General features: G+C 46.9%; 1 protein-coding gene across 1 annotated transcript in view; it reads right to left on the bottom strand.

Annotated features, from left to right (window-relative positions):
• Positions 1–4,624: 4,624 nt before the first annotated feature.
• LOC146869182 (E3 ubiquitin-protein ligase TRIM39-like) overlaps positions 4,625–14,918 on the bottom strand; it is an 83,575-nt gene continuing 73,281 nt past the window's right edge. The window contains exon 6 of the mRNA XM_085643051.1: positions 4,625–5,382. Coding sequence (XP_085499177.1) covers positions 4,871–5,382 — 512 coding nt within the window. The 3' untranslated portion in view covers positions 4,625–4,870. The remainder of the gene's footprint in view (positions 5,383–14,918) is intronic.

The raw sequence follows: 14,918 nt of genomic DNA, 5'->3' as shown, positions 1-14,918 counted from the left end.
GATCAGGATGCATGTCTGCTGCAAAGAACATGTCCTTGTCTGTTCAGAGACTTTCAGGCAACAATAAAAATGTAAAGGTAACTTTGGCAATTAAAGTTCCTGCCGGAGAGAGATGGGAGTTTTATCTAGAGCCTGTTTCCACTCATGCTGAAGTAGCGCAGAGGATTAAGATACCTGCTGCAAAGAACATGCTCTTGTATGTTCAGAAGTTTTCAGGCAACAATAAAAATGTAAAGGTAACTTTGGCGATTAAAGTTCCTGCGCGAAAGAGATGGAAGTTTTATCTAGTGGCTGTTTCCACTCATGCTGAAGCAGCACAGAGGATTAAGATGCCTGCTGCAAAGAACATGTCCTTGTGTGTTCAGAGGTTTTCAAGCAACAATAAAAATGTATAAGTAACTTTGGCGTTTAAAGTTCCTGGGGGAAAGAGATGGAAGTTTTATCTAGTGGCTGTTTCCACTCATGCGGAAGTAGCGCAGAGGATGAAGATACCTGCTGCAAAGAACATGCTCTTGTGTGTTCAGAGGTTTTCAGGCAACAATAAAAATGTAAAGGTATCTTTGGCGATTAAGGTTCCTGCAGGACGGAAAAGGAAGTTTAATCTCGTGGCTATTTCCACTGATGCTAAAGGATCACAGAGGATTAAGATGCCTGCTGCAAAGAACATGTCCTTGTGCATCAAGAGGTTTTCAGGCGCCAATAAAAATGTAAAGGTAACCTCGGCAATTAATGTTTCTGTGGGAGAGAGATCGGAAGTTTATCTAGTGGCTGATTCCACTTATGCTAAAGTAGCGCAGAGGATTAAGATGCCTGCTGCAAAGAACATGTCCTTGTGTGTTCAGAGGTTTTTAGGCAACAATAAAAATGTCAAGGTAAGTTTGGCAATTAATGTTCCTGCTGGAGAGCGATGGGAGTTTTATCTAGTTGCTGTTTCCACTGATGCTAAAGGATAACAGAGGATTAAGATACCTGCTGCAAAGAACATGTCCTTGTGTATCAAGAAGTTTTCAGGCGACAATAAAAATGTAATGGTAGTTTTGGCGATTAATGGTCCTGCTATTGAGTGATGGCAGGTGTATCTAGTGGCTGTTTCCACTCATGTTAAAGTACCGCAGAGGATTAAGGTGCCTGCTGCAAAGAACATGCTCTAGTGTGTTCATAAGTTTTCAGGCAATAATAAAAATGTAAAGGTAAATTTGGCGAATAAAGTTCCTGCGGGAAACAGATGGAAGTTTTATCTAGTGGCTGTTTCCACTCATGCTGAAGTAGTTTAGAGGATTAAGATGCTTGCTGCAAAGCACATGTCCTTGAGTGTTCATACGTTTTCAGGCGACAATAAAAATGTCAAGGTAACTTTGGCGATTAATGTTCCTGCTGGAGAGAGATGGGAGTTTTGTCTAGTGGCTGTTTCCACTCACGTTAAAGTAGCGCAGAGGATTAAAATGCCTGCTGCAAACAACATGCTCTTGTGTGTTCAGAGGTTTTCAGGCAATAGTAAAAATGTAAAGATAACATTGGCGATTAAGGTTCCTGCAGGACGGAAAAATTGAAGTTTTATCTCGTGGCTGTTTCCACTGATGCCAAAGGATCACGGAGGATTAAGATACCTACTGCAAAGAACATGCTCTTGTGTGCTCAGAGGTTTTCAGGCAACAATAAAAATGTAAAGGTAACCTCGGCAATTAATGTTTCTGTGGGAGAGAGATCAGAAGTTTTATCTAGTGGCTGTTCCACTCATGCTAAAGTAACACAGAGGATTAAGATGCCTGCTGCAAAGAACATGTCTTTATGTGTTCAGAGGTTTTCAGGCAACAGTAAAAATGTTAAGGTAACTTTGGCGAATAAAGTTTGTGCGGGAAAGAGATGGAAGTTTTATCTAGTGGCTGTTTCCACTCATGCTGAAGTAGCGCAGAGGATTAAGACACCTGCTGCAAAGAACATGCTCCTGTGTGTTCATACGTTTTAAGGTGACAATAAAAATGTAAAGGGAACTTTGGCAATTAATGTTGCTGCTGGAGAGAGATGGGAGTTTTATCTAGAGCCTGTTTCCACTCATGCTGAAGTAGCGCAGGGGATTTAAATGCCTGCTGCAAAGAACATGTCCTTGTGTGTTCAGAGGTTTTCAGGCAACAATAAAAATGTAAAGGTAACTTTGGCGAATAAAGTTCGTGCGGGAAAGAGATGGAAGTTTTATCTAGTGGCTGTTTCCACTCATGCTGAAGTAGCGCAGAGGATTAAGACACCTACTGCAAAGAACATGCTCCTGTGTGTTCATACGTTTTCAGGTGACAATAAAAATGTAAAGGGAACTTTGGCAATTAATGTTGCTGCTGGAGAGAGATGGGAGTTCAATTTAGTGTCTGTTTCCAGTGATGCTAAAGTAGCGCAGAGGATTAAGATGCATGTCTGCTGCAAAGAACATGTCCTTGTCTGTGCAGAGGTTTTCAGGCAACAATAAAAATGTAAAGGTAACTTTGGAAATTAAGGTTCCTGCAGGACGGAAATGGAAGTTTTATCTAGTGGCTGTTTCCACTAATGCTAAAGGATCACAGAGAATTCAGATGCCTACTGCAAGGAACATGTCCTTGTGTGTTCAGAGGTTTTTAGGCAACAATAAAAATGTAAAGGTAACATCGGCAATTAATGTTTTTCTGGGAGAGAGATTAGAAGTTTTATCTAGTGGCTGTTTCCACTCATGCTAAAGTAGCGCAGAGGATTAAGATGCCTGCTGCAAAGAACATGTCCTTGTGTGATCATACGTTTTCAGGCGACAATAAAAATATAAAGATACATTTGGCGATTAAAGTTCCTGTTGGAGAGAGATGGGAGTTTTATCTAGAGCCTATTTCCACTCATGCTGAAGTAGTGCAGAGGATTAAGATGCCTGCTGCAAAGAACATGTCCTTGTGTGTTCAGAGGTTTTCAGGCAACAATAAAAATGTAAAGGTAACTTTGGCAATTAAAGTTCCTGGGGGAAAGAGATAGAAGTTTTGTCTAGTGGCTGTTTCCACTCATGCTGAAGTAGCGCAGAGGATTAAGATGCCTGCTGCAAAGAACATGTCCTTGTGTGTTCAGAGGTTTTCAGGTAACAGTAAATATGTAAAGGTAACTTTGGCGATTAAAGTTCCTGTTGGAGAGAGATGGAAGTTTTATCTAGTGGCTGTTTCCACTCATGCTGATGTAGCGCAGAGGATTAAGATGCCTCCTGCAAAGAACATGCTCTTTCTTGTGTGTTCAGAGCTTTTCAGGCAATAATAAAAATGTAAAGGTAACTTTGGCGATTAAAGTTCCTGCGCGAAAGAGATAGAAGTTTTATCTAGTGGCTGTTTCTACACATGCTGAAGTAGCACAGGGGATTAAGATGCCTGCTGCAAAGAACATGGCCGTGTGTGTTCAGAGGTTTTCAGGCAACAATAAAAATGTAAAGGTAACTTTGGCGATTAAAGTTCCTGGGGGAAAGAGATGGAAGTTTTGGCTAGTGGCTGTTTTTACTCATGCTGATGTAGCGCAGAGGATTAAGATGCCTGCTGCAAAGAACATGCTCTTGTGTGTTCAGAGGTTTTCAGGCAATAATAAAAATGTAAAGGTAACTTTGGCGATTAAAGTTTCTGCGCGAAAGAGATAGAAGTTCTATCTAGTGGCTGTTTCTACTCATGCTGAAGTAGCACAGAGGATTAAGATGCCAGCTGCAAAGAACATGTCCTTGTGTGTCCAGAGGTTTTCAGGCAACAATAAAAATGTAAAGGTAACTTTGGCGATTAAAGTTCCTGGGGGAAAGAGATGGAAGTTTTGTCTAGTGGCTGTTTACACTCATGCTAAAGTAGCGCAGAGGATTAAGATGCCTGCTGCAAAGAACATTTCCTTGTGAGTTCAGAGGTTTTCAGGCGACAATAAAAATGTAAATGTAACTTTGGAGATTAAGGTTCCTGCGGGAGTGAGAAGGAAGTAGTGGCTTCATCCTTGAAGGAGTATGTGGGGATGTGTGGGGTCTACAGCGGAACTAGATTTCACTATAGTAAAAAGTGTTGGAAGAGTTTATCTGGTAATGGGGAGGGGCGTTTGTGATGCAGACAGTTGGTGAGTCCAGAGTCTTTTTTTGGGGGTAGAATTTGGTGCATTTATTGTACTTTATAGGGAACAGTAAATTTCGGAGATTTAAAAAAAAAAAATTTGCTAGATCATTGCAATGAGTGACTGTGTGTTCTGGGAAATTGCCGCCAATCGATGTGGTTAGGGATTTAAGAATTTGGAAACACAAACCGTAAACGTAAGAGTTAAGGACAGGCCGGTAGTTTTGATATTTTACTATTATAAACATGTTAGATTGGTCCATGGGGCCATGCATATTACATTTACCCTTATTGCCCTTTCAATAGTTTGTAGACATGCATTATTAATCTAATTACAATTGATGATTTTTTTTGTATTGATGCACATGCCACCCACATGCACCCCAGCACACTAACCACATGCATCCCACCAACACACACCTTATAACAACACACCACACCATGCCACTGCCCCACGTCACTGAACTAGACACCAAGTTTGCAGTACGGAGCACGGCAGCCACACTGCTCTACAACATACGTAAACACTTACACGGTCCTAAAGGTGAGACCTGTTGGCTATGCCAATGCTTGTTTAATTCTGCAGAGACTTTATCATATGTTACATGCGGTTTGGTGCATGACTCACATGGCAAACATTCTCTGCCCTTGTTTTAAAAATGTGCAAGGAAAAGAAATACATAGTTTCACGTGAGGCTTCTGGTTGTCATGGCAACAGGTGAGAGGGTCCTTGTGAAGAAGGGCGTTTGGAATGTTGGTGTTTGAACCGCGGATGACAGTTGGGGGGGCGGGAGGGGGGCTCACACCAGCCTCAGCTCCGCTCCACTGAGACCGAAGATCGGGTAGAGCCTCTCTGTGAAAGGCGCCCGCGGGAAGGAGAAGAGAAGCTCCATGGAGTCCGCATTGTACAGGGACAGCCGCCCCCCCTCGTAGTCCAGATACACCCCCAGCTTCAGGGGCTTCTCACGAGGGGACAGAGGGGTCCGAGGGGAGTTGAGAGCCTTGTACTGACCCCCACACCCCCGCACAGCCCAGACTCCCCCCTCAGGTGACCATCTGATCCCTCCCTTCCTGTCCACAGACTCCGCTGCGACCCCCACACGCCACCCTCCCCCCTCCTGCAGCAGCTGCACCTCCCAGTAATGTCTGCCGGAGGTGAACCCCTCGCTCCCCAGCACACAGGGCCAGTAAGAGGTGAATCTCTTGGGGGTGTCCGGCAGGCGCTCTGCTCTGCCCGTGTCTCTCACACGTCGCACCCCCTCAGACAGGAGGAGCCGAGGATGAGCCGTGTCAGGATCCAGAGTCACCATCACTGCAGAGAAGAGATTCACAATTAGAGATTTAACGACACAAAGAAAGGCTGTAATTACTGCTTCTGTTTTACATGTGATTAATTTACACCACACCCCGAAGGAGCACGCGGCGCTAGAGAGCGCGGCACTAGACTGCTCAGTACACTAAAGCGAGGGACACTAGACTGCTCACTACACTAAAGCGAGCGGCACTAGACTGCTCACTACACTAAAGCGCGCAACACTAAACTGCTCACTACACTAAAGCGTGCGGCACTAAACTGCTCACTACACTAAAGCATGCGGCACTAGACTGCTCACTACACTAAAGCGTGCAGCACTAGACTGCTCACTACACTAAAGCGCGCAACACTAAACTGCTCACTACACTAAAGCGTGCGGCACTAGACCGCTCACTACACTAAAGCGCGTATTCATCCAGAGCACACACTACACCGAACAGCACACTGCACTACAAAGGACATTCTACTACACACTACACGCAGCATACTACATTGCTCTACCACACATGACGCACACTACAATAGCAGAGAGTAACAGTAACTTGATTAGATGGTACGGAGTGATAGCTACTCCAAGGTTTACTGTACTAATCAGTACTCTCTAATAGATAGTACAGAGTAACAGAGCTACTAGAAGGTCTACAGGACTAGTCAGTACAGTGCATTAGATGGCACAGAGTGACAGAACCACTGCAAGGAAACAGTACTAGTCAGTACATTAGTGAGAGAGCTAGGAGAAGGTATACAGTACTAGTCAGTACACTTCTGTAGATGGTAGAGTGACAGAGCTACTCCACGGTATACCATACTAATCAGTACACTGCATTGGAAGGTGTAGAGTGACAGAGCTACTCTAAGGCATACTGCGCTAGTCAGCGCTCTATAATAGATAGTACAGAGTGACAGAGCTGCTACAAGGAAAGCAGTACTAGTCAGTACCCTGGATTATATTGTACAGAGTGAGAGAGCTCCTAGAAGGCATGCAGTACTAGTCAGTACACTGCATTCGGTGTCACAGTGACAGAGCTACTCCAAGGCATTCTGTAATAGTCTGTACTCTATATTAGATGGTACAGAGGAAGAGAGCAACTCGAAGGTAAACAGTACGAGGCAGTGCACTGCACTGGATGGTACAGTAACAGGGCTACCAGAAGGTGTACTGTACTAGTCAATACACTGTATTAGATGGTACAGAGCAAAGGAGCTACTAGAAGGTATATAGTAGAAGTCACCAAACTGCGTTACATGTCACAGAGTGACAACGCTACTCCAAGGTATACAGTACTACTCAGTACATTGCATTAGATGGTAGAGTGACAGAGATACCAGAAGGCATACTGTATTTGTCACTGGACTGTATTGTATGTTACAGAGTGACAGAGCAACTTCAAGGCATACTGCACTAGTCCGTACACTGCATCGAATAGTACAGAATAACAGAGCAAGAGAGCTACTAGAAGGTAAATAGTACTAGTCAGTACACTGCATTAGATGGTAGAGAGCGATAGAACTCCTAGAAGGTGTACTGTACTAGTCAGTACACTGCATTAGATAGTACAGAGTACCAGAGCTACTAAAAGATAAACTGTACTAGTCAATACACGGCATTAGATTGCACAGAGTGACAGAACTACACCAAGCTATATGTACTAGTCAGTACACGGCATTAGATAGGACAGAGTAACAGAGCTACTAGAAGGAATACTGTACTAGTCAGTAGACTGCATTAGATAGTACATTGTAAGATGGGTACTCCAAGGTATACTGTATTAGTCATAACCTCCTCGTAAGTCACCCTGGAAGTGTTGGCATTGCTTCTGAGTCGTTTCGCCCGGCTCTTTTTCCTTCTAGCCATTGGTGTGTTTCTGCCTATTCTCCCTGTACGCTCCGTTTCTTGGTGGCTCTCAGTTGTTCAGCTGGGTCGGGCCTGGTCAGTGGCTGGCTTGGTGGCCTCCTGAGTCCTCGCTTCGGCGGCTCGTTCACTACACGTGAACCATTACAGAGACAGGTTGCTTGGCCCCTGCGCTGGGATGTCACGCTCGTTCACCCAGCGTTCCCATGCTGCTAGTGCTGTATGCTTCCTTGTGCATAGTGGCCCTGTGATGGGCCTTCGCTTTCCTTTCTGGTGGCTTAGCCATGGACCTGGTCCCTTCTGATTTTCGGGCTCCTTGGGCGGCCTTGCGGGCCTTCCGCTGTTGGCTGCTTTGGTGGCCGGGTTGCTTCGAGGTTGTTTCCTGTGGCTACCGGGGGCTGTTTTGCCCTGTGCCTTTGCTGGTGTTGCGTTCCCTTCCGGGGGGTCCTTTGAGCCAATAGAGTCCATGGCCTGCCTGTTTTTCACCATGTTGATGGTGTTTTGTTGGCATTTCGTTTTGCGGGTCGGAGGGGGTGCTGGGTTCCTTTCTGCGCTCTCCTCCGTTCTTGCGGCTCCTGCCGGTCTGATTGGCTGTGTCTGGTTCCTCGGCTTCTGCCTTCGGTTTCCTCAGTTGACCGTCGGGCCTGGTGGGTTTTGTTTCCTTCTTTCCCTCCAGTCACTGGACTTGGGGTGGTTTCTGTTCTCTCGGTGTGGTGGTCCAACGTGCTGTTTTGCTGTGTTTGCGTCGGTCTGTGTCTTTTGGCTGCTGTGGCATCTTGTTGTCTCTGTGGTGGCGTTGCCCTCTTTCCTTCGATTCCAGAGCCTGAGGCTTTTGCTTCCCTCTCTGTTTTGACTGTCTGTCGGGCAGTCTTGGCAGTTTGGTCCAGCCGGCCTCTTGCTGTTGTGGTGCCGGTTTGTTTGTTGCTTTTGGGTCCGTATGGTCTGGTTCCGCTCCTTCTCTGTCCTCCTTCAGTCATTGGTTCGGGTGGATTTTCTGGCAGCCCTTCGGGTCTCAGGGGTTTTGGGTTTTCGGCCCTCCCCTCCCGGTGTCTCTATGTCCCGGGCTGGTTCTCCCTGCTCATGGTTGCCTGTCTCTTGGGTGTTTTCTTCCACTTGTCTGTGTTTTTGGGTTTGCCCTGCTTCTTTGGCATCCCCTTCTGGTCCATTAGTTTCTTGTGAGTCTCCATGAAGCCGCTTGGCTTTAGTATGTGCTCACTTTGTTAATCAAGTGGCGAGGAAGACTTACGAGGAGATAATGCCCCGGTTACTTACCAGTAATCTTCATTACTCCGAGTATAGTCTTCCTCGCCACAGGAGTTCCCATCCCTCCCTCCATGTGTTGCTATCGGCTTCTTGTTTCTGCTTGGTAGTTCTCAGGCTGAGGGTTGGGCCGACCCTCCTCTTATAGAGGTCAGGGGTGATAGAGGTCGGCCATGTTGGGAAGGGATGGGAGGCGTGGGAGGCTAACTTTTGCTTTGGGGGGTTCTGATGTGGAGCTGAAGCTCTCTTCGTTAATCATGTGGCGAGGAAGACTATACTCGGAGCAATGAAGATTACCGGTAAGTACTCTATATTAGATAGTACAGAGTAGGAGAGCGACTAGAAGGTATAATGTAGTAGTCAGTATACTGCATTAGATGGCACAGAGTGACAGAGCTACTCCAAGGTATACAGTACCAGTCAGTACACTGCATTGGACGGTGCAGAGTAAGAGAGCTACTAGGAGGTACACTGTAGTAGTCCCCACCCTGTATTAGATGGTACAGTGCGACAGAGCTACCAGACGGTGTACTGTACTGGTCAGTACGCTGAATTGTATGTTACAAAGAAACATAGCAACTCCAAGGCATACTACACTAGTTAGTACACTGCAGTCGATGGAACAAAGTAACAGAGCGACTCCAAGGTATACTGTACTACTCAGTACACTGCAATAAATAGTACACAGTAACAAAGTCAGTCTAAGGCATACTGTACAGGTCAGTACCCTACATTAGATGGTACACAGTGCCAGAGCTACTTTAAGTTATAAAGTACTAGTTAGTACACTGCATTAGATGACACAGAATGACAGAACTACTCCAAGGTATATTGCACTTGTCAGTACACTGCATTGGCTGGTGCAGTTAGGAGAGCTACTAGAAGGTATAAAGTACTAGTCAATACACTACATTAGTTTGTACAGAGTACCAGAGCTACTTTAAGTTATACAGTACTAGTCAGTACACTGCAATAGTTTGTACAAAGTGACAGAGCTACTGGAATGTATGCTGTACTAGTCAGTACACTGTATTAGATGGCACAGAGTAACAGAGCTACTCCAAGGTAGCCAGTACTAGTCAGTACACTTCATCGGATGGTACAGAGTTACAGAGCTACTAGAAGGTATACTATACTAGTCAATACACTGCATTAGATGTCACAGAGTGACAGAGCTACTCCATGGTAGCCAGTACTACTCAGTACACTGCATTAGATGGTACAGAGGCATTCTATACTAGTCAAAACTCTATACTAGATGGTACACAGTATGAGAGCCACTAGAAGGTATACAGTACTACTCAGAACACTGCATTAGATGGTACAGAGGCACAGAGCTACTACAAGGTATACAGTACTAGGCAGTACACTGCACTGGATGGTACAGAGTAAGAGAGCTACTAGAAGGAATACTGTACTAGTCAGTACACTGCATTAGATGGTAGAGTGGCAGAGCTACCAGAAGATGTACAGTACTAGTCAGTACACTGTATTGGATGTTACAGAGTAACAGGGCCACTTCAATTCATACTGTACTTGTCAGTACACAGAATTAGATAGTACAAAGTAACAGAGTCACTTCAAGGCATACTGTACAGGTCAATCAATCAATCAGGGGAACTGTAAGTGCGCTGAGGGTCTCAAGGCGCGGGGGGAGGTGAGCAGCTCCGTTCAGTCGAAGAGCCCGGTCTTACGTGTCTTCCTTGAAGCTGTTCATGTTGGGGACGCATCTGAAGCCGATCGGGAGCTCGTTCCAGGTTTTGGCCGCGGAGTAGAATGCTCTTTCGCATGTTCTGGCTCTGCGGATATGTGGGGGTCTTCTCTGAATGAATGAATGAATGAAAGGAGTTTTTATAGAGCGCAATGGCTACCCTGAGGCGTCCCAGCGCTAAAATAGGCCAGCGTGAGCGTAGAAGGTAGAGGGACCTAGTCTGTAGTGGTAAACAGCAGCGTTTTTAGCCCCTTTCGAAAGGAAAGATGGTTGGGTTCTGAACGTAGATGGAGAGGCAGAGAGTTCCAAAGTTTTGATGAATTATAAGAGAACAGTCGGCCGCCAGCTCTGGTTCTCTTCATTTTTGGCACCGTGGTCAGAAACAAGGATGCTGACCTAAGGTGTCTGGGGGGAAGGTGGGGGGAAATAAGGGAGTGAGTTATGGTGGCGCCAGTTTTCCAAAAAGCGCGATGAGCAATGCATAGGCTCTTGAAGGAAATTCTTTCCCTGATTGGAAGCCAGTGCAGTTTCTTTAGACCAGGTTTTACTGAAGCATGACAGGGAACTTGCAGGAGCATTCGTGCTGCACAGTTCTGGATAACCTGTAGCTTATTGATCGTGGACTGGGGGGCCCCCAAATAGAGGGCGTTTCCATAGTCCAAACGAGAGAGTATAAGGCCTTGGGTCATAATTTGTCTAGCTTTAAAGGGAAGACCGGAGAGAATTTGGCTGAGAGTTTAGCTGCCTGGCAGGAGAAGTTAAGGGATTTGTCTAACCAGAAACCTAAACTCTTAATTGAGTCCTTGGGAATCGGAGTAGGACCAAGGCAGGATGGCCAGAGGAAGTTATTGATGGCGTTGGGAGAGTTGCCCAGAAGCATCAGCTCTGTCTTATCTCCGTTTAATTTAAGACAGGATGAGGTCATCCAGGAGGCCGCTGCTTCTAGGCAGTCCCTCAGGTTATTGTTAGTCTGAGTCTGGTTTAAGGCGACTACTAACTGGGTGTCGTCCGCATAGGTCACAATTTTTATCCCAAAAGGGCGGACGATTGCAGCTAGAGGGGTCATATAAATGTTGAAGAGCGTTGGGCTCAATGAAGAGCCCTGCGGCACTCCACATTCTAGAGGTTTACAAGGGGAGGTGGCATTACTCTCGAAGACCTGGAAGGAGCGGTCGGACAAGAAGGAATTAAACCATTTGGGACCTGAGTAGAGACTCCCAGATTGGAGAGTCTCTGGAGAAGGATGCTGTGGTTCACAGTGTCAAACGCAGCGCTGAGATCAAGGAGGAGAATGGCAGCGGTGCCTCCTTGGTCAGTAATCCTCCTAGCCTCTTCCGTCACTGCAACCAGAGCAGTCTCGGTCCCATGCAAGGGCCGAAACCCAGTCCGGGAAGGATCTAACAGATAGTGGGTCTCGAGAAACTCCGTCAATGACTTATTGACATGCTTCTCCAGAATCTTGCTGAGCCAAGGTAAGAGAGAGATTGGGCGATAGTTCGCCGGGTTGTTGCTATCTAGGTTAGGTTTTTTTAGCAAGGCTTTTACCATAGCCTGTTTCCAAGGGAGCGGAACTATGCCGGTGGCTAAGGAGGCATTAAGTAGCTCCATGATAGTGGGGAGGATGAGTGGACTGACTGACATCAGAGATCGCGGGGGCGCGGGGTCATTGGGGGAACCGGATTTAATCTGGGACATCAAGGACTGTAAGATGGGCTGATTCAGAGGGGGGAGTGTATCAAGTGTTACAAGGGGCGACACCTCTGTCTTAACATCTTCGACAGTCATTGGGAGGATCTGGGTGATAGGGAAGGTGGTGTATATAGCCTGGATTTTTCCATGGAAAAATTCTGCCAGATCGTCGCAACGAAGTTGAGCATCATCAGGGTTGGGAATTCTTTCTGGAAGTTTAAGGAGAGTTTTTGCGATGTTGTAAATTTCTTTAGGCTTAGAGGCGGCTGCCGTGATCTTAGTTTCGAAAAAAGCAGCTTGTGCGTTTGTGATTTTGTTCTTATAAGATTTTATCGCTGCTCTGTAAGCAATTTTTCTGGAGGGTGAAAAGTCCAGACGGCATTTCCTCTCTAGTTTTTTACAAAGGCGCTTGCTTTCACGCAGGTCTTGGGAATACCAGGGGGCAGTTTTGGTGCCACGCTTGGGTTTAATGCATTCTAAGGGGAGAGTAGCATCCAAGGAATTCAAAATCCAGTTATTAAAATTCCGATTGGCTAGGGGGGGGGTCAGGATCGAGAGAAGGTCTTGATGACTCGAGGGCCAAGGCCCAGTCCGCTCGTGAGAGTTTACACCAATTCCGTTCTTTCCGAGTGACTTTAAATGTGGGAGGAGGACTATGTATAATAGACAGACCAAAAGGGATCAGAAAGTGATCTGTCCAGGGTAGCGGGCGGGGTTTTCCACCAGAAGGTCAGTACAGTTACTGAAGATGGAATCCAACAAATGACCCCTACAATGGGTGGGTTTTGTTACTAACTGCTGGAGTTGTAGTGCAGCGAGGTTCTCGGACAGATCTAAGGAATTATGGTCGGTAGTGTTATCAAGGTGGATGTTAAAATCTCCTAAAAGAGTATCGTTTGCTAAGCTACATACCGAGTCAGCCAATGAGGGGGATATGGCATGAAGAAATTGCCCCATAGGCCCCGGTGGGCGATAAATAAGCGTCCCTGAAAAGGTATTGGTAGCAGAGAGCTCAAGAGAGAAGGTTAAACTTTCACAATTGGGTAGAGAATTGGGCAGACTCCAACAGTTATAGCAGTCCTTAAAGATAATGGCAAGTCCACCTCCTCTGGTGGGGCGGTCTGCCCGTAGGATCAGATAGCCCTTAGGTAATGCTTTGATAACGTCAGGGTCTGATGCGGGGTGGAGCCAGGTTTCTGTTAAAAATAAGGTATCTAGTTTAGTGTCCTCTAAAAACAGCGAGACCTCTGTGCTATGTTTGGGGAGTGACCTACAGTTCAATAGATACATGCGAACTAGAGTACTTTTATCCGTAAGGTCATGGAGGATTTGAAAGCCACAATGTGGACAGACTAATCCGCGGTCTATTGGATTGCAGGAAGGGACGCAAAGAGGAGAGTACTTCCTTCTAAGTTGAATGAGAGCCTGGGAACTGTAACTCCGTATGGTGGGGGGAAAAGGAGCAGGGGTCGTGGCCCCTTGCCCCGGTCGGCCGCGGACGGGCGCAGACGGGCTTGCCTTTGGCGCGCCGCTGTGCGCGCCCGCTGTGCGCGCCCGCTGCGCACTTGTACCATGAGCCTCTTTGTAGCGTGTGGGAAGCAGACACTAGACTGCTCCCCGCGCTACTTCCAAGATGGCGGGCGGGCGTGCAAAGTTGAATACTTCAAAGAGTTTGGGGAATGAGGTATTAAAGTGCCACAAGTGAATAAAATACAAGTTAAAATGACAATAATTGTTAAAACTGGTTAAAAAAGCTCCAGGTAAACGCTACCTTAAAACAGTGCTAGGATCGCTCCAGCCCCCGATACACAACGCTACAGCAACTGTCTCCTGGCTCAAGCCTCAGGAGATTTCGCCGCTGTGCGCTTGTACCATGAGCCTCTTTGTAGCGTGTGGGAAGCAGACACTAGACTGCTCCCCGCGCTACTTCCAAGATGGCGGGCGGGCGTGCAAAGTTGAATACTTCAAAGAGTTTGGGGAATGAGGTATTAAAGTGCCACAAGTGAATAAAATACAAGTTAAAATGACAATAATTGTTAAAACTGGTTAAAAAAGCTCCAGGTAAACGCTACCTTAAAACAGTGTCTGAGTTGAGCTTCAGGCAGCTGCTGCTCATCCAGGATGCGACATCGTTCATTCCTTCCTGGAAGTTGAGTCTGGTGGTGAAGGGGTCCTTGGTGAGGGAGAGGATGAGCTGGGTGTCGTTGGGGTAGGATACTTTGCTGAGTCCATGCTGTCGGACGATGGTGGCGAGGGGGCCATGTAGATGTTGAAGAGCGTGGGGCTGAGCGATGATCCTTGGGGTACTCCGCAGTTGATTTCCGTGGGTTCGGAGAGGAAGGGTGGTAGTCTGATTCTTTGGGTTCTGCTGGTGAGGAACGAGCGGATCCAGTCGAGGGCGGTTCCTTGTATACCGGCGTCGTGGAGTCTGGTGGTGAGTGTGCGGTGGGAGATGGTGTGGAATGCTGCCGAGAGGTCGAGTAGGATCAGGGCTGCAGTTTGTCCTTGTTCGAGGAGGGTGCAGATGTCATCTGTGGTGGCAAGTCAAGCTGTCTCTGTGCTGTGGTTGCTGCGGAATCCGGATTGGGAGGGGTCGAGGATGGAGTCTTCTCTGAGCTGCGGTCTGACTTCTGTGCATTTCCAGTCATCGAGGAAGATACCGGTCTTAAAGGTGGTGATGATGGTGCGTCGTAGTTCTGGAGCGATGGTGGTGGTGGCTCTGTGGTAGATGTGTGGCGGGCAGGGTCCGGGGGGGCCCCTGAGTGGATGCCTTTCATGGTCGAAGTGGTGTCTTCAGTGGTGACTGGGGTCCACAAGAGATGGTGGGCTGGCTGGCTTTGCTGGTCAGTACTCTATATTAGATACTAGAGGAGGGTGTGGATGTCGTCTGTGGCGGTGAGTAGAGCGTTCTCGGGTCTGTGGTTGCTGCGGAATCCGGATTGGGAGGGGTCAAAGATGGAGTATTCTCCGATGAATCTCATTAGTTGTGCATTGACGGTCTTCTTGGTTTATACAAGAAGG

This window comes from Triturus cristatus, chromosome 1_1 (genome assembly GCF_964204655.1).
Source record: "Triturus cristatus chromosome 1_1, aTriCri1.1, whole genome shotgun sequence".
Classification (NCBI taxonomy): domain Eukaryota; kingdom Metazoa; phylum Chordata; class Amphibia; order Caudata; family Salamandridae; genus Triturus; species Triturus cristatus.
The sequence above is the reverse complement of the archived record's forward strand: the minus strand, read 5'-3'. Positions and strand labels throughout refer to the sequence as shown.